The following is a 22622-nucleotide window of genomic DNA, read 5'->3' as shown; positions in this document are numbered from 1 at the left end:
AAGTCGTAGTATAGTATGTCTAAAATAATTATGAAAAGTCATAGTATAGTATGTCTAAAAGAGTTATGAAAAAGTCATAGTATAGTATATCATAAAAAGTCATAAATGAAGTCATAGTATAGTATGTCAAAAAAAGTCATTAAAAAATTCATTCATAGTATGGTAGTCAAATAAAAATTCATAGTATAGTATGTCGAAACAAAAGTCATAGTATAGGATGTAGTAAAAAGTCGTAGTATATACTATAGTATAGTGGTAGAAAAGAAGTCATAGTATAGTATGTCTAAAAGAATTATGAAAAAGTCATAGTATAGTATGTCAAAAAAAGTCATAGTATAGTAGTCGAAAAAAGTCCATACCATAGTGCGTCGAAAAAAAGTAATTGTATAGTATGTCGAAAAAGTCATAAAAAGTCATAGAATACTTTGTCGAAAAACATCATAATAACATACATATGTTGTAAAAAGTCATAACAAAGTCATAGTATAGTATGTTGAAAAAAGTAAAAAAAATGTATAGTATAGTATTTTGAAAAAATAGTCATAGTATAGTATGTAGAAAAAAATTATAAAAAAGTTATAGTATAGTGTGTTGTAAAAAGTCATAAAAAGTCAGTATAGTAGTCGAAAAAGTCATAAAAATCATATATTATGTCGTAAAAAGTCATAGTAATCTAAAAAAAGCCATAGTATAGTATGTCGAAAAAAGTCATAAAAAGGTCATAGTATAATATGTCGTAAAAAGTCTATAAGAATTATGAAAAAAACATAGTATAGTATGTCGTAAAAAGTCATAGTACAGTGGTAGAAAAGAAGTCATAGTATAGTTTGTTGAAAAAAGTCATAAAAAAGTCATAGTATAGTATGTCTAAAAGAATTATGAAAAAGTCATAGTATAGTATGTCTAAAAAAGTCATAGAAAAAAAGTCACAGTATAGTATGTCAAAAAGATTCATACCATAGTACGTCAAAAAAAAGTCATTGTATAGTATGTCAAAAAAATTCATAAAAAAGTCATAGTATAGTATGTCAAAAAAATTCATACCATAGTATGTCGAAAAAAAGTCCCCACTAAAATGATCATGATTGTTTCTTGGTCATACCTTAATTTAGAAACTATGTTCATACGGAGCTCTGCAGTGATGATAAAAGGATAAACGCAGTTTGTCCAACAGCTGCTCTTTGGATCGAACAGGAACTAATGCCCACATAAAAAGCAAATCTGAATTGTTTGTATGTCAAAAAATTCATACCATAGTATGTCGAAATAAGTCGAGTATAGTCGTCCGAAAAAAGTAATTATATAGTATGTCGAAAAAAAATCATAAAGTCATAGTATACTTTGTCGAAAAACGCCATAATAACATACATATGTTGTTGTAAAAGTCATAACAAAGTCATAGTATAGTATGTTGAAAAAGTTTTAAAAATGTATAGTATAGTATTTTGAAAAAATAGTCAAAATAGTATGTAGAAAAAAAAAAATTATAAAAAGTTATAGTATAGTGTGTTGTAGAAAGTCATAAAAAGTCAGTATAGTAGTCGAAAAAGTCATGAAATCATATATTATGTCGTAAAAAGTCATAGTAATCTACAAAAAGCCATAGTATAGTATGTTGAAAAATGTCATAAAAAGGTCATAGTATAGTAGAAAAAAAGTCATAAAAAAGTCAGTATAGTATGTCGGAAAAATTCATAAATAGGTAATAGTATAGTATGTCGAAAAAAAAAAGTCATAGTATAGTATGTTGAAAAAAAAGTATTAAAAAGTCATAAAGTAGTAAAAAAAGGTCATAGTATAATAGTAAAAAGTCATAAAAAAGTCGTAGTATAGTATGTCTAAAATAATTATGAAACGTCATAGTATAGTATGTCTAAAAGAGTTATGAAAAAGTCATAGTATAGTATATCATAAAAAGTCATAAATGAAGTCATAGTATAGTATGTCAAAAAAAGTCATTAAAAAATTCATAGTATAGCATGTCAAAAAACGTCATAGTATGGTAGTCAAATAAAAATTCATAGTATGGTAGTCAAATAAAAATTCATAGTATAGTATGTCGAAACAAAAGTCATAGTATAGGATGTAGTAAAAAGTCGTAGTATATACTATAGTATAGTGGTAGAAAAGAAGTCATAGTATAGTATGTCTAAAAGAATTATGAAAAAGTCATAGTATAGTATGTCAAAAAAAGTCATAGTATAGTAGTCGAAAAAAGTCCATACCATAGTGCGTCGAAAAAAAGTAATTGTATAGTATGTCGAAAAAGTCCTAAAAAGTCATAGAATACTTTGTCGAAAAACATCATAATAACATACATATGTTGTAAAAAGTCATAACAAAGTCATAGTATAGTATGTTGAAAAAAGTAAAAAAAATGTATAGTATAGTATTTTGAAAAAATAGTCATAGTATAGTATGTAGAAAAAAATTATAAAAAAGTTATAGTATAGTGTGTTGTAAAAAGTCATAAAAAGTCAGTATAGTAGTCGAAAAAAGTCATAAAAATCATATATTATGTCGTAAAAAGTCATAGTAATCTAAAAAAAGCCATAGTATAGTATGTCGAAAAAAGTCATAAAAAGGTCATAGTATAATATGTCGTAAAAAGTCTATAAGAATTATGAAAAAAACATAGTATAGTATGTCGTAAAAAGTCATAGTACAGTGGTAGAAAAGAAGTCATAGTATAGTTTGTTGAAAAAAGTCATAAAAAAGTCATAGTATAGTATGTCTAAAAGAATTATGAAAAAGTCATAGTATAGTATGTCTAAAAAAGTCATAGAAAAAAAGTCACAGTATAGTATGTCAAAAAGATTCATACCATAGTACGTCAAAAAAAAGTCATTGTATAGTATGTCAAAAAAATTCATAAAAAAGTCATAGTATAGTATGTCAAAAAAATTCATACCATAGTATGTCGAAAAAAAGTCCCCACTAAAATGATCATGATTGTTTCTTGGTCATACCTTAATTTAGAAACTATGTTCATACGGAGCTCTGCAGTGATGATAAAAGGATAAACGCAGTTTGTCCAACAGCTGCTCTTTGGATCGAACAGGAACTAATGCCCACATAAAAAGCAAATCTGAATTGTTTGTATGTCAAAAAAATTCATACCATAGTATGTCGAAATAAGTCGTAGTATAGTCGTCGAAAAAAAAAGTAATTATATAGTATGTCGAAAAAATCATAAAGTCATAGTATACTTTGTCGAAAAACGTCATAATAACATACATATGTTGTAAAAAGTCATAACAAAGTCATAGTATAGTATGTTGAAAAAAGTTTTAAAAAATGTATAGTATAGTATTTTGAAAAAATAGTCAAAATAGTATGTAGAAAAAAATTATAAAAAAGTTATAGTATAGTGTGTTGTAAAAAGTCATAAAAAGTCAGTATAGTAGTCGAAAAAGTCATGAAATCATATATTATGTCGTAAAAAGTCATAGTAATCTACAAAAAGCCATAGTATAGTATGTTGAAAAATGTCATAAAAAGGTCATAGTATAGTAGAAAAAAAGTCATAAAAAAGTCAGTATAGTATGTCGGAAAAATTCATAAATAGGTAATAGTATAGTATGTCGAAAAAAAAAAGTCATAGTATAGTATGTTGAAAAAAAAGTATTAAAAAGTCATAAAGTAGTAAAAAAAGGTCATAGTATAATAGTAAAAAGTCATAAAAAAGTCGTAGTATAGTATGTCTAAAATAATTATGAAAAGTCATAGTATAGTATGTCTAAAAGAGTTATGAAAAAGTCATAGTATAGTATATCATAAAAAGTCATAAATGAAGTCATAGTATAGTATGTCAAAAAAAGTCATTAAAAAATTCATAGTATAGCATGTCAAAAAACGTCATAGTATGGTAGTCAAATAAAAATTCATAGTATGGTAGTCAAATAAAAATTCATAGTATAGTATGTCGAAACAAAAGTCATAGTATAGGATGTAGTAAAAAGTCGTAGTATATACTATAGTATAGTGGTAGAAAAGAAGTCATAGTATAGTATGTCTAAAAGAATTATGAAAAAGTCATAGTATAGTATGTCAAAAAAAGTCATAGTATAGTAGTCGAAAAAAGTCCATACCATAGTGCGTCGAAAAAAAGTAATTGTATAGTATGTCGAAAAAGTCATAAAAAGTCATAGAATACTTTGTCGAAAAACATCATAATAACATACATATGTTGTAAAAAGTCATAACAAAGTCATAGTATAGTATGTTGAAAAAAGTAAAAAAAATGTATAGTATAGTATTTTGAAAAAATAGTCATAGTATAGTATGTAGAAAAAAATTATAAAAAAGTTATAGTATAGTGTGTTGTAAAAAGTCATAAAAAGTCAGTATAGTAGTCGAAAAAGTCATGAAATCATATATTATGTCGTAAAAAGTCATAGTAATCTACAAAAAGCCATAGTATAGTATGTCGAAAAAAGTCATAAAAAGGTCATAGTATAATATGTCGTAAAAAGTCTATAATAATTATGACTAAAACATAGTATAGTATGTCGTAAAAAGTCATAGTACAGTGGTAGAAAAGAAGTCATAGTATAGTTTGTTGAAAAAAGTCATAAAAAAGTCATAGTATAGTATGTCTAAAAGAATTATGAAAAAGTCATAGTATAGTATGTCTAAAAAAGTCATAGAAAAAAAGTCACAGTATAGTATGTCAAAAAGATTCATACCATAGTACGTCAAAAAAAAGTCATTGTATAGTATGTCAAAAAAATTCATAAAAAAGTCATAGTATAGTATGTCAAAAAAATTCATACCATAGTATGTCGAAAAAAAGTCCCCACTAAAATGATCATGATTGTTTCTTGGTCATACCTTAATTTAGAAACTATGTTCATACGGAGCTCTGCAGTGATGATAAAAGGATAAACGCAGTTTGTCCAACAGCTGCTCTTTGGATCGAACAGGAACTAATGCCCACATAAAAAGCAAATCTGAATTGTTTGTATGTCAAAAAAATTCATACCATAGTATGTCGAAATAAGTCGTAGTATAGTGCGTCGAAAAAAGTAATTATATAGTATGTCGAAAAAATCATAAAGTCATAGTATACTTTGTCGAAAAACGTCATAATAACATACATATGTTGTAAAAAGTCATAACAAAGTCATAGTATAGTATGTTGAAAAAAGTTTTAAAAAATGTATAGTATAGTATTTTGAAAAAATAGTCAAAATAGTATGTAGAAAAAAATTATAAAAAAGTTATAGTATAGTGTGTTGTAAAAAGTCATAAAAAGTCAGTATAGTAGTCGAAAAAGTCATGAAATCATATATTATGTCGTAAAAAGTCATAGTAATCTACAAAAAGCCATAGTATAGTATGTTGAAAAATGTCATAAAAAGGTCATAGTATAGTAGATAAAAAAAAATTCATAGTATAGTATGTTGAAAAAAAGTCCATAGTATAGTATGTCGAAAAAATTATTAAAAAGTCATAGAATGGTATGTCAAAAAAAGGCATAAAAAGTCATAGTATATTTTGTCGAAAAAAAGTAAATAGTCATAGTATAGTATGTAGAAAAAATGTAGAAAAAATGTATAGTAGTGTGTTTTAAAAAGTCATAAAAAGTCAGTATAGTAGTCGAAAAAGTCATAAAAATCATATATTATGTCGTAAAAAGTCATAGTAATCTAAAAAAAGCCATAGTATAGTATGTCGAAAAAAGTCATAAAAAGGTCATAGTATAATATGTCGTAAAAAGTCTATAAGAATTATGAAAAAAAACATAGTATAGTATGTCATAAAAAGTCATAAATGAAGTCATAGTATAGTATGTCATAAAAAGTTATAGTATAGAATATCGAAAAAAGTCATAAAAAGGTCATAGTATAATATGTCGTAAAAAGTCTATAAGAATTATGAAAAAATAGTATAGTATTTCATAAAAAATCATAAATGAAGTCATAGTATAGTATGTCATAAAAAGTCATTGTATAGAAATCGGAAAAAAGTCATAAAAATGGAAGTATAGTGTGTCGAAAAAAAGTCATAAAAATTCATTGCATAGTATGTTGTAAAAAGTAACAGAAAGTCATAATATAGTATGTTGCAAAAAGTCATTAAAAGTCATAGTATAGTACATCATAAAAAAATCATAGTATAGTATGTTGAAAAGTCCTGGCATAGTATTCCAAAAAAAAGTCATAGTATAGCATGTCAAAAAAAATTATAAAAGTTATAGTATAGTATTTTGGAAAAGTCATAAAATAAGCATTGTATAGTTTGTTGGAAAAAAGTAATAGTATAGTATCTCGCAAAAAATTCATAGTATAGTATGTCGTAAAAAGTCCTAATATAGTACGTCGAAAACATTTGAAAAATAGTTATAGTATATGTCGGAAACATTGATATAAGTCACAGTATAGTAGGTCGTAAAAGTCATAAAAAGTCATAGTATAGTATGTCGGAAAAAGTCATAAAAAGTCAGATATAGTATGTTGAAAAATAGTCATACTATAGTATGTCGAAAAATTTCATAAAAAGTAATAGTATAGTATGACTAAAACAATTATAAAAAAGTCAAAGTATAGTATGTCGAAAAAAAGTCATAAAAACTCAGTTTAGTATGTCGTAAAAAGTCATAAAAAGTCATAGTATAGTATGTTGAAAAAAAAACTATGAAAAAGTCATAGTATAGTATCTTGAGACATAAAACGTCATAACAAAATTATAGTATTTCGTAAAATGTCATAGTGTGTTATGTCGAAAAGTCATAAAAAGGTCCTATTATAGTATGGTGCAAAAAGTCAAAGCATAGTGTGTCGAAAAAACAAATAAGACATAGTGTATTTCATATAAAGTGATAAAAATATCACAGTACAGCATGTCATAAAAATATGTTTATATCAGTTACAAGCCATCATAGCTCAATGGAGTCAGCAAAGACAGTTGTGTAGAAGACTCATCTGCACCTCTTCAACCCTTCCCTGTCCCTTAATTACATTCAGATAAACCTACTGTCCAAAAATGTGGAACACATAACTTTTTGTGATCAATTTTTTCTGTATCATACTGTATAGGTGACGCGGCCAGATGACTGTCGAGCAAGTTTTTGATTAAACGTCCCAAGATGCACATTGGCACATTTAAATGATGAACTCGAATGCTGATGTTAATTCATGAGCCGTGTGCCTTATTAAATAAACATTAACATGCCAACAGGACTGAATACAAGCCTCCGTCAGCTAATCAGCATGATGAGATCCCTGATCAAATAGCTTTTTATAGTTCTCGGCAGTGACGATTTTAGACCCTTTTTAGCGGGGCTAAAGTCCCCCTAAATTTCATCTCAGCCCCCCTAAAAATTATAATAAAAATAGTTTTTGCAAGGCACTGTATCCGTGTCACATTCTAATTAGGGGCTGAGCCCCCCTAAAGGTCTGATCCTAGAATCGCCCCTGGTTCTCAGACAGAAAAAGTACAAAATGTGATGACTTTTGCTGGCTCTATCAAAATAAAAGCCCCTCCCCTCCAAAATAAAATATATAATAAAAGAGCAGACAGAGAGAAGCAGATATCATTTTTATGTATTCAAAGTTTGAAGACGTCAGTGTAACCAACATTTAGTGCAAGCTCTGCAAACATTACATCATCACTCATACAACAGGTTGCTGCAAGATTGTCCTGCCTTCATATTGAAATTAGTCGGCTTGCTGCCGATTAAAAAAACATAACTGAGTTTGGTAACAGAAAAGATGGCATTCATAAAAATAATGATTGATCATCAATCAGCGATTGGATATTTAACAGAAATTCTTGGCAATGTACATATATTAAAAGCTATATTCCATCCTGAACAGAACATTTCACCCTTTTAGAACACCAGCGTGTATAGTCCATTTATAGTCGTCAGCAATAAGTTTACTATGAATTATTGTATATATATAACAGTAGTTATGAGTGAAAACAGTCACCGTGCTCCCCGGAAGCATCACTATGAACCAGATCAAGTTCATCACATATATCATTTGCATTGAATAAATGTCTACAGTAATGAGGCAAGTTCTCTTTGCACTGTGAGTTGACGATTAAAAGAAATTGAACGAATGTAAAACAAAGCCAATGCTTGAGGTTAACATGATAAAATCATAAAAAAAAAAAATGGGATTATATTGTGAAAATGTTTTTGTAATAGTGTCCTTATTCAGGGCACAGTGCCTGGTTGATGCAGACTGCATTGAGTCAAATATACAGGCCGCACTGGAGGGAAAACCAATTCATAATGTAGTCGATTCATCGAATGGTTGAACAATGAAAAAATATATTAACAACAACTTTGATAATCAATTAACAGTTTAAGTCATTTATCAAGCAAACATGCAACACCAAAAAAAAAATAAAAAATTAAAAACATCACTGGTTCCAGGTTCAGAAATGTCTTTTACATTACACATACTGTCAATCGCATATTTTATAGTTTTGCACTGTTGGTCAGACAAAGCAAAGTGGAGATGTAAACTTCGGCTCTGTGACCGTTTGAGGGACATTTAAAACAAAAAAAAATGTAAATTAAAAAATAAACATTTTATACGACAGAAACTGTAGAATGAAATAATAATTTGTTTACAGTTGTGGATGGCGCTCCGTAAACACACAAAGACTTTGTGTGACCACGTGGAGCCGGCTGTACGCTGCAGTCAGCGTCACTATCAAACTTCCATGGAAACATTTGCATATAAACAGCGTTGCAGAAGTGTCTTCGTCACTGACTTTTCACGGAAAAAAAACTCCGGTTTACTTCAGCGTGACGTTGGCTGACTGCTACGTTCATTTGAACACATTCTGCCGTTGCTGGATCCGCCGCAGCTCGCCCTTCGACTGCAACAGGCAATTTTTTTTATTTTTTTATTTTTGCCAAGGAATTTGTGATGCAACTGCAGAGCATTCGCTAGTTTTGCAGAGATATAGAGCAGCAACATTGGTACATGACCGACTGCTGATGGGTGAAACTGTCCACACCGAAAATAAAAAAAATCTTGATATCTGAAAAAGGTTTAAACTGCTTGTGTTGAAGAAACAGACATATTCATTTCCATATATTTTTTTTTTTTTTTTTTTTTTTTTAAAGTGCAGTAAAAATCAACTAAAAAAGTAAACAGAGGATGTGTACTGGGCATTACATTTACATTTTAACCTGCAGAAAGTTTATGGCAACAATCAAAACACGCGAACGGCTGTCTGAAGCCGAGTGCCGACGTGAAATGAGGCCGAGATCTCATCTCTGGGCCGCCTCATCCACACACGTGAGGACAAAATGAAGAGACATCATTCAACTGCTGCCGTTCTGGCTTCCCTGTGCTGCTGCTCTGCCGCACTGCTCCTGAGAATGGACAAAAAAAAACCTTTGCGGTCATTTAAGGACAATAACTGTCCCCTTCCACCGCACAGACATTTAAACAGCTTTTAATAGGTTTGGCCGAGACTCCCGACTATTCCAACTCTAAGTCACATTTGGCGCTTTTTCATTACATGGTACCTGCTCGACTCTACTCGCCTTTTTTGGTTTTCCATTACGAAAAAAAAGTCCCTGGTACCTGCTAACAGGGACTTTTTTTTTTTTAGTATCACCTCCATCGAGGTTCCGAGCGAGCTAAGGCGATACCAAAAACAACAAAGAGTTACCATTGGAGCTCTTACAGTCAAAACGAATCGCCAACAATCGTAACAGATTAACCGAATTCTCTGACTCCAGCTTCTAAAAGTCTATATTTTCACTCCTCTATTACAGTCAACTGAATATCATTGTGTAAGGGGCCCAACGAGACATTCAACGGCGCCATCTTGGGCTTTGCAACGATACTGATCGACACTAATCGATTAATCGAGAAAAATAATCGGCGGGTTAATCGACAATGAATATAACGGTTAGCTGCGGCCCTAGTTATCATGAGTCTAAGTTTTATTTGCATTTATATCTTGGGACAGCTTGATTTCTGCAGCAGTTCTTTATTTTTTGCGATAACGTGACTGATAACCACAGTTAAAGTCACAGCCAGGAAAGCGATCTCGCTAGTTTCTCCCTTGGCAGGGTCACGCATTATTCACAAGAGACAGCCGTCATTTCAAACTGGCTATGATTGACGGCTCAGTCGTTTTACGGAGACATCATCATGATCATCATCATCCCTTTCCTTCACCTGTCTGGATGGATGCATCGCTCGCTGGGCTCCAACTGATCGAAAAAAAACAAACAGACGGGAAACGTTTTGTCCAATTTCATCCATCTCAACTAAGATCCACAGCTTTGCCAAAAAGTATGTGGACATCCTAAGGGCTCCTGCTCACCGGCTGCGTGGCGTGAGCGTGTCAGCTGCGTGGCGTGTCCGTTTATATTTCGGCTCCCACGTTAACAGGTTAGAGCTTACACACTGCCTGCGTGACACGCACGTCTCAGGCGCGGCCGAAAACGCGTGCCTGCTAGAAATAGAAATAGAATAGAAAGCGTGTTGGAAGCCTTTGCAGGTTAAAATAGAATAGGAAAAGATGTTTAGATGTCATTTAGACACAAATACATTTAATAAATGACATGTTGATGTTTGAAAGTCTCTAGTTTTGACCTAAAAGCAGATATAAATGTAATTTAAAAAAAAAATAAATAAATAAATGATCGATTTTGAGTTTAAGGCTGGATAGACCATTTCTTTCACACCAAACTCTGTGAACGACTTCTTTACGGAGCTGGCTTTGTGCATTGGGGGGGCGTAGTCATGTTGTAACAGGAAAAGGGACAAACACAAACCGTTGACCCAAAGTTGGAAGAATCAAACTCTTTTGCAACTGGAATTAAGGGGCCCAAACCATGAAATAGTATGTGGACAGATGTTCTCCCAGTTCTGTGAGGAACTTGCTTTCCCTTTGCGAGGAAAAACAGATCTCCAAACGGCCATGACATTTGTGAAATTCCAAGCAGGACCAAGTACTAAGAACTTTCTTCTGGATGGTTGAGGCCAAACAGAACCTGAAAAGAATTCAGGCAGCTTCAAAGCCAATTCTTGCAGCTGACAGCTGGTGGCTGGTGTTCATTTTTAAACCCTGTTACACCATCCTCATCCTGTCGAGTCCAGGATGTGGTCCTACGATCGCGGTCATCTCATGAGACCAGATTTAACCGTCTGATCAGAACAATGATGTCGATGCTCCGTAGAAACGCTTTCTATCTTATAGACCCACGGTTTGAACGGCTCCGGTTCCGGGAAGTGATTTTCGCCCGTTCAATTGCTCCATTGATGTTTCATTAAATGCTTATATGGAGAGTTTTAAGCCTGGAAACAAGCCATCCGGCTCCGAGATGGATCTTTATCCTAAAACATTGGATTCAGCGCAAAAAAACAACAACATGAAAACAGAAAAAAGGAAAACCTACAAGACCAAAAGGCTTCCATTGTAGCAGCTCGCTAGCCGTTCATGGTGGTAGGGTTAACATTTCTATTGTAACAGCGAGCCCCACAATTTAGAGTTGTCGTTTTTACGCTTAGGATTGTGGGTAGTGTAATAGTTCTCCATGGCATAGCGAATGAAACATGTTTTTCTTAAATCTCGGAGCCATTATAGCTGATAATCATAATGCTTATGGAGAAAATGAATGGGATTTTCACTTCAGGAACCACACTGTTGAGCCGTTTGTCACTATTGGCGCTTGGCCCACTGCTAGTACCAGCTCGTCTCGTGGCTGGTCGTCATAGCGACGCCGCAGGAAACTGCCGTGACCCAACGCGACACACAAACAGAACGTCGAAGGCGTGTTGTTTTTGACTCTGAGCATGTGGCTGTTTGCCACAGCCAGAAGAAACCTTTTGTTTCAAAAGAAGCTGGAGGCAGCAAAAAAAACTATTTAAAAATGGCGGGTTTGCTAGCGATGATGACACAGTCATTAGTGACGATTCTCACCGACCAATCAGGAGTCTGCAGGTTTTCACGTCACCTATTGGTATCACCTCAGCTCGCTTGGAACCTCAACGCAGGCGGCGAAAAAAAAAAAAAAAAAAAGGACCTGTTAGCAGGTACCAGGGACTTTTTTTCGTAATGGAAAACCAAAAAAGACGAGCAGATTCGAGGCGAGTCGAGCAGGTAACAAGTAATGGAAAACCGCCATATTACTTTGTCCTTTTAATTTTGGATGGAAGTGTATTTTAATTCTGTCCCAAAACGCTTTCACAGTTGATGGATTCCAATCGGTGCTGAAGTTCCTCCTGATAATTGCTCACTAATAATTTACTCCGTCACCATAACTGTGTGGTATCGCCGAGCCCACGATCAGTCCTCAGCGAAGGGTTTCAGCAAGAGGAGCTTGGGGGGGAACATGAGTGAAACATTCTGTGGTCGTCGTGTTTAATCGAGGCCTTCGTCGCATCCAAAGTACAGTATCAGCGACATCCCACGAAACCCCTGCAAGTACCTCTCTCCAAGCCCCGTCCTCGCTGCAGCGCCGCCTTCACTGGAGCTGGGAGACCTTGAGGGGCGAGGTGCTGGCAAAGTCCAAGAAGAAGGGTCCTTCCTGTTTGGGCAGGAAGGTGGTGGGGATGACGTTGTAGAGGCCTGCTGGGACGTAGTCCACATCCATGTAGCAGAAGCCACACCTGCCAAAGGAGAGTTAACATGCATTGGTTCAGAGGGGGAGACAGCCCAGCACAAAAGTTTCAAAGAAGATAAAATGGCTAAATTATCAGTTTCTCATTTGCAGAACACTTCACTCCTTTCCAACTCCAATTACTTTGACTAAATCTTAAAAGGGATACTTCACCGATTAGCATTAAGCTTTATATCAGTAGAAACCCGGTAGTATTTTTGAATGCTTACCTCCCTCATGTCATGAGACGAGATATAGCTGTATTGTGTGTCCGGAAAAAAAACTCTGATGATGCAAAAATGTTTGCTTTTTTGGCCAGAGGCTAGAGACTACAGCCAAAAAAATAAAAAATAAATGCCTCCGATGACGCAAAAGGAGGATTTTTGCGTCATCGGAGGTTTTTTTCCAGACACACAATACAGCTATCTCTTGTATCAGGGGGACGTGAGGGAGGGAAGTACGATCAATCAAAAATAACCTGGGTTTCTACTGATACAAAGCTTAATGCTAATCGGTGAAGTATCCCTTTAAATTATTAGGGGTGTCACAATTCTCCAAATCCACGATTCAAATTTGACTTTTAAGGTTTTTGGCTTTTAAGAATTTCAAGGTCATGATTCGATTTAAACATTGTTTTTTCCAACTAGATGGCAGAAGGGTACTTTGCAACAACAGTTTGAGTTTCTCAGAGTTTTTTTTAAGAGGTGCTACTGAGTGCACCATTAGTTTAACGAGGTGAACTTGAAGGCACCATGGAGTCCTCTCGGAGCCCACATGCTTTACCGTCGTCGTTTGTTTACATAACTCACTCACGGGGAAGGCAAAATGTTACCACTCAGGAAACCAAAAATTAAAATCAAAAATTGTGATACCCCTAAAAATTATACATTCAAGACGAGTTGACGAGCATGTATAACAGCTGGAACACACCGGGCGCGCAAGTGTCGCGTAGCGTAAATACGTGCCTGATCGTGTGCCTGGCCATTCATACCGGACACGTATTTCTACGCGCCACAAAGCGATTTTCTCTCTCTCTCTTCGATAGAATGAGACAGGATGAGTGGGCAAAACTGTGGTAATTATAGCCTATATGTGGCTGTGTGTGTGTGTGTGTCACTCTCTCTGTCCGTCCGTCGGTCTTTCCCTCCACGTGCCTGATCGTGTGTCTCACTGTGAGAAGTCAAGACAGCCGAAATCACCATGAGTGTTTTATTTTGAAATGTGTTTTATTTTTGTAAAGCATCCGGCTGCACTGTGGCACTTCCTGTATGCGATTACCTGCCTGGCTTGACACATACGCTCGCGTCTCGTGCAAGAAATAGAGGAGATTCTCTCTGACGGTTTCACGCTGTTGCCAGACCGACGGTTGGTAGCGGCGATGCACCAAGAAATGTTGTATCTGCGGTCACCCCCTCTTACAGTAGCTCCGCAGTATTTGTGTTTACCTGTAATCTCCACTGTTCTTTTTCTGGAAGGCAGCCGGGCCTGGGTCCCCCACCATCGACACCGTCACCATCTCAAAACCAACGCTGTACTGCCTGCAGACACACAAAACCAGATTCATTATTTATTTATTTAGAATATTTGACATTTTACAGGTCAGTGTGAGAATTTAAAACACTGAAATCACCGAGTCATCCTGGTGTGTGCGCGAGAGAGAGAGAGAGAGAGAGAGAGAGAGAGAGAGAGAGAGAGAGAGAGAGAGAGAGAGAGGCGAGAGACAGACAGAGAAATATCCAGAAAATCATTAAGTGTTAATGCCACAGTGGGGAAAGTCACTGAGTCATCCTGTGTGTGTGTGTGTGTGTGTGTGTGTGTGTGTGTGTGTGTGAGAGAGAGCGAGAGAGAGAGCAGGCCAGAGACAGACCGAGAGAAAGATCCAGAAAATCATTAAGTGTTAATGCCACAGTGGGGAAAGTCACTGAGTCATCCTGTTAATGAGCTCTTTAGTAAGTCGGACGGATTCATTTCAACTGAAGTGAAATTAAATAGTGTCCGGAGGAGCACCATTCTTATATTCGGATAGATTTATAACAGGACTGCTCAGGTTTTAATACCCAGCTAAATGTTAAAAAGGGGAAGCTACATTCTGATACAAACATTACAGATGTTTTGTACAAACTAGAAATATAATTACAACTCTGTTTTTCCTGCTGGGATTGTTTTGTTGACTTTACATTTCTGAAACAGCTTTTAGACACCCAGACTAAGACCTCCAAGGAGAGCGGATACCAAAATGAGTAGAGGTCTTAGATCACTTCCTGCCATCAAGTCTCATGGGAGCTTTTAAAAAAATATAAGGGCATAACGTTAGGCTCAACTACACATGGTCAGCTATTAAAGGGCCGAGGGGTTAGGGTTTGGTTTTTGGGTGGGAGACACTATAAAGTCAAAGGGGTCTTTTAACCAAACAAATGTGAATGCTATTTCCTGTATGAATATACATTTAAATCAATGTAACAAATAAATTCTTATGCAATTGGTTCTCTCTCTTTCCATAAGAAAAGCAGTATTCATTATTCATTAACTGCTGTCAGTATACAATACAAGCCGACTCAGATGTGGCGCTGTATGCCAGCCTCTTATAGAAATCATGTGATTTGACCTGTCACTGTCAGATAGTAAGGTCCAGATGTCGGCCTGTGGGTACGCGATCTGTGCTGCCTGCACAAGCCGATATGCGCGTGCGCAAGATGTTCGCACTACTACACTGCACGATCTGTTCCACGCTTGCGCACCTTTGCACCGCGGGAATTTCATTCGTTGCACAGCGCTCGCAAAAGGGGAGTGTGGAGGAAACTGAAGGGTTTGCAGTGACAGAAAGACTCCATTACATTCCACATGTAACCAAAATGGTGTAGGTTTATGTAACATGTAATAACTCCTATATTATTTTATACACGGAAACTCCTCGTAATGCACAGCGTAAGCTACATTTAAAAAAACATCACAACATCCCCACGCTACAGGTCACAAAAATAACAATGTCGCCAAGGCGTAGTACACGGATGTCGATACGTGGGTTTGGATCATAGACTGTTAATGGACAGAGCATGTGTGACGTCACCCATTGGTTTGTGGAGATCTGCTATCCGTCGTCGAGTTTTCCGTTACGGGAGCAGCCATCCTGGTTTCGGATGTGATGAGGACACTTTCACTGGCAATCCCATCATAGCCACGCCCTAAAACACCTCCTGCTTTATCGCCGATTTTAAAATCAACGAGACCATAATTCAAAAAATGAACATCATTCTGCGTTGCAGAAGACTTAAAACTAGCGATTGGGACCATAAACTCATTATGAAAACGTTTACTGAGGTAATAAATCAAGTGAGAAGTGGGTCACTTTCTTATAGACTTCTACAGAAACCAAACTCCTTTTGCAAACGCACGTGTTGCCCCCTGCTGGAATTCAGACAGAATGCAGGTTAAAGGCACTTCCGCATTTGCAGCACTTCGCCGAACTGGATGCTTTGTCCATTAATATTTACGGTCAATGGTTTGGATCAGTGACAATAAGTACTTCATTTAAATATATTTATAAAACAGACCCACCGTTAACTGCATAATGAATAACATAAAATGTAGCTTACAAAAATATGCCGCCAGTTGTGCCGCAAGTGTTTCAACGCATGCGTGATACAAATAGTGTAGGTTAACCACCTATATATACTATGTACAGTATTTATGCGCGTGCGCATATATTTATGTGCATATCGGCTCGTGCAGACAGCACAGATCCCGTACCGACACGGCCTAATATATCAGTTAATCCTTCCCGGGTCTTGTCAGCCTGACCTGGATCCTCGGAGCTCGACGAGCAGCGGTCCCGGCCGCTCCAGGTTGATCTGATAGATGGGGTTGTGTTTGTATGAATCCTTATAGTTCCCACAGCCTCCAGCACTCGGGCCCTTCCACTGGCCGTTGATCTGAGGACAGCAGCAGAGACGCAAACACAATGACTAGAGATTAAAGGGCACTAGAAAACTAATGATGTATGTGTTGTGAATATGTTACATACACAAAAAAACAAAGCCTCTCTCATCTGTTTTAATTCTTCAAAGGTCACATTTGTACTTCCCTTCCACTTCTGTCCCATCACCAATTAGACTTAGGTATCCCTTCAAGACTTTTTTTTATGTTAAACCTTTTGTTGTTTTTATTTTACAGCTTATATTAGCATGTAATCTACACAACATGTGCAATTTGACGTTATCTAAATAAAAATATAGCTTGTTATATAATTTCCTTATACTATTATGTATTAAGCCTTTTGATTTTATTGTGTTGCGGCTTTTATTAGCATAACCTTTATGTGAGGTGTCTGATTTGACGTTATCTTAAAGCTTTAGTGCGTAACTTTTTGTTCTAGTTCGTATAGGCCTCGCCTCTAAGAGCTGTCGCTAAGGGCCGTTACAGAGTCAACGCGAGCAACGCGAACAAGCAACGCGAGCGACGCGCTCCCTTTCATAGTCTAAACAGCGGATGCAAGTAGACGCAAGCGTCACGGACGATGCGTGAAATGCAATACACCGCCCACGCAACAGGGGGCAGCAGAGTGCTCCACGGTGTTCGGTCGGCAGAGCCAGACCCTCCCGGAGAGTGGCTCTCGTCAGGGAGCAGCTGGCTGGCTGACTTCTTTTTATCAGATGCTGGCGTGTTTCCCCACCAGTACAGTGTACTACGATTGGGTAGCACTGACCAATACATTTAGCAGGTTTTAAAAATATATAAATACATTTGGGTCTATCTCTCTCTCTCTCTCCTGCTGTACGCTATTTCAGCCTCTTGAGGAGGGCACACAGCATAGACACACACACAGAACGTTGATACATACCGAAAAATGTGACTCAGTAGTCCTATGTTTGATGAATTTGCTCTGCTAAGTTGATTCAATATTTTTTGATAATGCAGAATATAGTATCCTATATTTAAATATAGGGCACTACTACAATACATGCAGTGTCGCCCCCACCGACAACGCATAGTATTGTCTTGCCCGCGCCGTCACGTATCAAAAACTAGGACGACACATTTGGCTACGCATCGACGCATAATGGCGGCCGAAGCTTAGCGATGCGTAGCCTTGCGGACGCGTATGCGTACCGATGCGTTGACTCTGTAACGGCCCTAAGGGGTTTGTCCCTTGCGCATGCGCAGTCCTGAAGATTTCTTTGGCACCCTTGTGCCCTGCCCGGGCCTCTCTTACGTCCACAGGTACTGTAGATTACAGCTGCGAGACCAGAGATCTTCTCCCTGTTTTTCTTCAGCGACAAGCAGTTTGAAGAACAGCGGTATCCGCCTGTGTACCGATTGACGGACCGGCTACATCCTGCCGCCAGATCTCCACCCGAGCTGCGAGGCGGGCCTCTGCCCCGCGGAGGAACTCAAGTGGAAAGTCTGTTACATTCATTCGAGCCGTTGCCAAATGAGTTGCTACGAAGCTAATTAAGACTATCAGCACCACACAACTCTCTCTGGATTTCTCAGTATGGCTAAGTTCAGAAAATGCGCAGCCACCGAAGGCTTGTACCATGTGGACGCGCCGACAGTTTTGTTGTCATTAATTCCTCATTGGGGGAGACAGAAACTACACACTATAGCTTTAATAAAAACAAATAATTTTCTTATACTATTTTATGATATAAAACTCCTTCCTGAAGGTTTATCTGCGTGACCCTACCGTGAACCAATGCTCCTCTCCTTTGGACTCTCTTTTTTATCTATCTACTCTCACGTCATCTAAGCGAATGTTAGGAAATATGTATATCCTTGTATTTCTCATAAAACCTTGTAACCTTGAACATTGCGAACTGAACCCTGCTTTGTGTCACTTTGTTCTCCGAGCTTGTAACCGATTTCAGAATCGACTCACAGAGGTTTAATCCAGTGGATGATAGGCTACGAACCACAAAACAATTCGTGATCGGATTGTTTCCTAACAGTATGTCTAGCTACTTGTACGGCAGTGTGTGAATAACATACCCTTTTGGTTTGAGTGAAGGGATTTGGGATCTTGGAGAAGGAGAATTTGCATCCGGAGTACACCTACGGAGAGAAACACAACCGGTTTTAAAATGTACTGTACTAACAAAAAGAAACCTTTGGCTGATTAGGTTTGAAGAAACAGAAGATAGATGTTGGATGTAAGACCAGAGAGGGAGTTGATAAACCAAATATAGGGAAATATGAATTTGAACCGCCAATGTTCGGAGGCAAAAGCTGGTGAATTAAAGAACAAAAGAAACAGCCTATGGAGCAAAGAACAAAAGTCTTTCTTCCTAATATTGCTTCTTCGTTATTGGCAAATTTGTAAGACAAAGTGTTACATGTTTCCAAATGATGGATACCTCTGTTAATTTATTCATGACTATCTGCACACAAAATAAGTCTCATATCAGCGCGGCTTTGGTGAAAGAAACATCAGAAAAGAAATCACGCTTCCTGCTTTGATCTCTGGTGGAAACTCAGCGAACAAGGGAGAGAGAGTTGAGTCAGATATTCTCCAGACGATTTTCAGAGAAACACTGATCTGAGGTGAGGGGAGAGCGTTGTTGGATTGGTGGCGAGAGAGAGCAAGAGAGAGAGGAGAGAAAGAGAGAGAGCTTGCAGTGGTTAAAGAAGTCATACACACATCATACATCATCACACATCAAAACATACATGTGTACAGGGTGCATGTCTTTTTTTTTTCAGTAATAAGTAATTTCCGTATAAACAATTCTCTACAGTCCTCGCTGCAGTTAGCAAAAGGATCCATGCATTATAAATGACTAAAAAATATATATTTAGGTCTCACACACACACACACACACACACACACACACACACACACACACACACACACACACACACACACACACACACACACACACACACACACACACACACACACACACAGGCAAGAGAAGAGAAGCAAGTGTAAACCTGCACTACGCAAATTTGACAAAAACAAAAGCAGACATGCTGAGTGCAGCAGGTTTGGAGTCTTTTTTTATACTGTATTATTTTACATATACTGAACTATTAACACACAAACCAATGATCTGCTTTGTGGCATTGGTTGTTAACGGTAGCAGTTCAAGTTATCGATGTAAAAACAAAAGTTGTACGCATCACGTACAAAACGTACCTCATTTAACAAAAACCTTTCTTTGGCTGATGTGGAAAACTGGAGATTAAAAAAAGGTTTATACGAAAGTCTCTCTCACCCGCAGTGTGTAGTTGATGGTGTTCTGTTTCTCGTACTGGGAAACCACCAGCGTGAAGGTGTGTGTTCCCGCGCTGGTCAGCCTCATCTTGGTCAGGTAGTGCGGGCTGTTGATGCGGATGCCGTCGATGTAAGGAGGGGGGTCCGCTGCGGAGGGAACCAGAGCAGTTCATTCATCCGTTACATTCAAGCCGTTGCCAAATGAGTTGCTACAAAGCTAATTAAGACCATCAGCTCCACACAACTCACTCTGTATTTCTCAGTATGGCTATGTTCAGAAGATTGTGGCGTCTTATAACTTTCGAGCGCAGATACTTAACTCTTCTGAAGAGTCCATCATGTTTTTTTAATAATTCTCCGTGTCCTCCTTGGCTATTTGCTACTGCGTGGAGGGTTGGGGGAGCGTGCGCGATCACGGAAGGCTTGTATCATATGGACGTGCCGACAGTTTTGTTGCAATTCCTCATGGGAGGGTGGGGGGACAGAAACTACGCATTATAGCTTTAAATTCCTGTGTCTGTTTTTCAAGAAAGTAAAAAGTTTGTGTTGGAGCCATTACACCACTTTGTTTTGTGTGTATAGGCTACCATGTTGGTTATGCCAATTAATATGCAGTTTTATGTTTGAGCACTGGGTGGAGCATTGCCTTTGGGAAAGCATAAAGGTAATCAGCCACAGGTACACAGGGGTGTGGAAAACGGGGAAAGCAGACAGCTAAGGAAAATTGTTTGATAAGGAAAATGAATGGAACTAAACCAGAAATGAAATGGACTGTAATGCTTGTGCCACGGTGAGCAGGCCGTTAAGGAAAACGAATGAGTCACAGCACCGAAATACAGACAAATTGTGGACATTGATTATTGGCACGCAGAACACGCGTCCAAGCAAGTTCTCCCCCTATCCCACCGTATTGGCCTAATGTAGGAGTTGATAAAAGACTCTACGGTTTGTTCGGTAGGTGTTTTATTCTAGGGTGAACTATTTCTCTGTGAGCACAGTAATCTATCAGAGAGGTTGGGGGGTTTGTGATGGACTGCAGTAATCTTTCTTCCAGCCATCTGACCTAGTTGTGTGTGACTGTGGGGCAGAAATAAAGCAGTTTAAACTCCTGCTGCCACACATCTTTCTTTTTATAAATGATTTTTTGGGGCATTTTTAGGCCATTATTTTCACAGAACAGATGAAGACATGAAAGTGGAGAGAGAAGGGGAATGACATGCAGCAAAGGGCCGCAGGTCGGAGTTGAACCTACGGCCGCTGCGTCAAGGAGGAAATCTCTACATATGTGCGCCCACTCTACCAACTGAGCTCACCTGTCCACATAACCAACCTCACAGCTCACTAAAGGCAGTGGTGCCCAAACATTTCCACATTAGGACCCCTAAACTGACACAATTGGACAACGGACCCCCATTTGATAAGATGTTGTCCCGGGGCCCCCCATCTGGTAGGTTTTTTGCTTTTAGATGTTTTATTAAAGAAAGTGTATGAAACCCATGACTAAAAAAGCCATATATTCTGTATTTGTGTTACTTCTCGATGAAATTATAGTGAAAATGTATTATTCCCCCCTTTTGTTGGGGGCCCCCCTGGAACCCTCTCAAGGACCCCACTTTGGGAATTACTGTTCTCAGGTATCTATCAAACCTTACCTGGGTAGTAAACCTTCTTCCCATCCGTCTTGTAAACAACAAGAGTGATGAACTCCCTGTTTTGTGCAAAATCATCCTGAACAAAAAAAAACAGTCATTAGGTAAAAGTGTGATCTTAGAATATAACATTAACACACAAATATAACAGGATATGACTTAGTTAATATCTCCCAGCTCTGCATGTCTACCTTGTCAGTGATGTGTCTGGTGAGCAGCACCCACACAGCAGCTCCCCCTGCTGGACACTGGACCTCCAGCTTGTACTGGGGATTGTTGGCCAGACTGTAGACGTCCTTCACTGGGCCCTGCTTCCCATCCCAGCTACTGCAGACGGGACACAGACCATAGCCCTGATTATATATACTCTTTTTTTTGTGACAGCTCTTACGTTGAAGAGAATTTACATTCAACAAATATACACGATGATACTTGATAGCAGGAAATATAAAAGTGATCTAAAATAGGGCTGCACAATTAATCGCAATTGTATTGAAATCGCAGTATGGACTAGTGAAATATCTAAATCGCAGAGGGGCGCAATATTTGTTAAAGCGAAAATATGTCTCAAACCATTCTAAAATAAAGTATTGAGGTGCTGCAGAGACATCCCAGTCTAGAAATCCTATCCTACAGACTACAGAAAACATCTGTTTGGTGCAGATCCCCGCAAAAATCACACTATGATTATTTAAATTTCTTTCAATGTTAATAATTTTCAATGAAAATGAGAATAATGATACAAAAACGATCATTCCCTACAATATCGTGAATCATATCGCAATCGCAATATCAGTCAAAATAATCGCAATTAGATATTTTCCTCATATGGTGCAGCCCTAACCTAAAACTTCAGCTTCCCTTAGTCTCGGTGTTTAAAAGCGGTTTCAGAAATGTAAAGTCAACAAAACAATCCCGGTTGAAAACTGAGTTATAATTATATTTGAAGTTTGTACAAAACATCTGTAATGTTTGTATCAGAATGTAGCTTCCCCTTTTTTAACATTTAGATGCAAATAAAAACGTGAGCAGTCATGTTATAGATAATAAACAATGATCTTCTGGATCTTTCTCTCTGTCTGCTCACACACTCGCGGATCGGGCCGCCTTTGTCTGTCGAGGCCCGGCCCCCGTCCGACAGAGAAGTAACCGAGCCCGGCCCGAGCCCGACAGGCAT

General features: G+C 37.3%; 1 protein-coding gene across 2 annotated transcripts in view; it reads right to left on the bottom strand.

Annotated features, from left to right (window-relative positions):
• Nucleotides 1-7525: 7525 nt before the first annotated feature.
• The window catches only part of capn7 (calpain 7), a 31818-nt gene continuing 16721 nt past the window's right edge, over nt 7526-22622 (bottom strand). For both annotated transcript variants that reach the window (XM_028581509.1, XM_028581510.1), the window contains exons 15-22: nt 21637-21772; nt 21449-21524; nt 19798-19943; nt 18572-18634; nt 16385-16515; nt 14032-14124; nt 12416-12596; nt 7526-9340 (exon numbers count right to left, since the gene is read on the bottom strand). In XM_028581509.1, the coding sequence (XP_028437310.1) occupies nt 12452-12596; nt 14032-14124; nt 16385-16515; nt 18572-18634; nt 19798-19943; nt 21449-21524; nt 21637-21772 (790 nt within the window). In that variant the 3' untranslated portion in view covers nt 7526-9340; nt 12416-12451. The remainder of the gene's footprint in view (nt 9341-12415; nt 12597-14031; nt 14125-16384; nt 16516-18571; nt 18635-19797; nt 19944-21448; nt 21525-21636; nt 21773-22622) is intronic.

The sequence above is a fragment of the Perca flavescens genome, chromosome 6 (assembly GCF_004354835.1).
Source record: "Perca flavescens isolate YP-PL-M2 chromosome 6, PFLA_1.0, whole genome shotgun sequence".
NCBI classification, from domain to species: domain Eukaryota; kingdom Metazoa; phylum Chordata; class Actinopteri; order Perciformes; family Percidae; genus Perca; species Perca flavescens.
The sequence above is the reverse complement of the archived record's forward strand: the minus strand, read 5'-3'. Positions and strand labels throughout refer to the sequence as shown.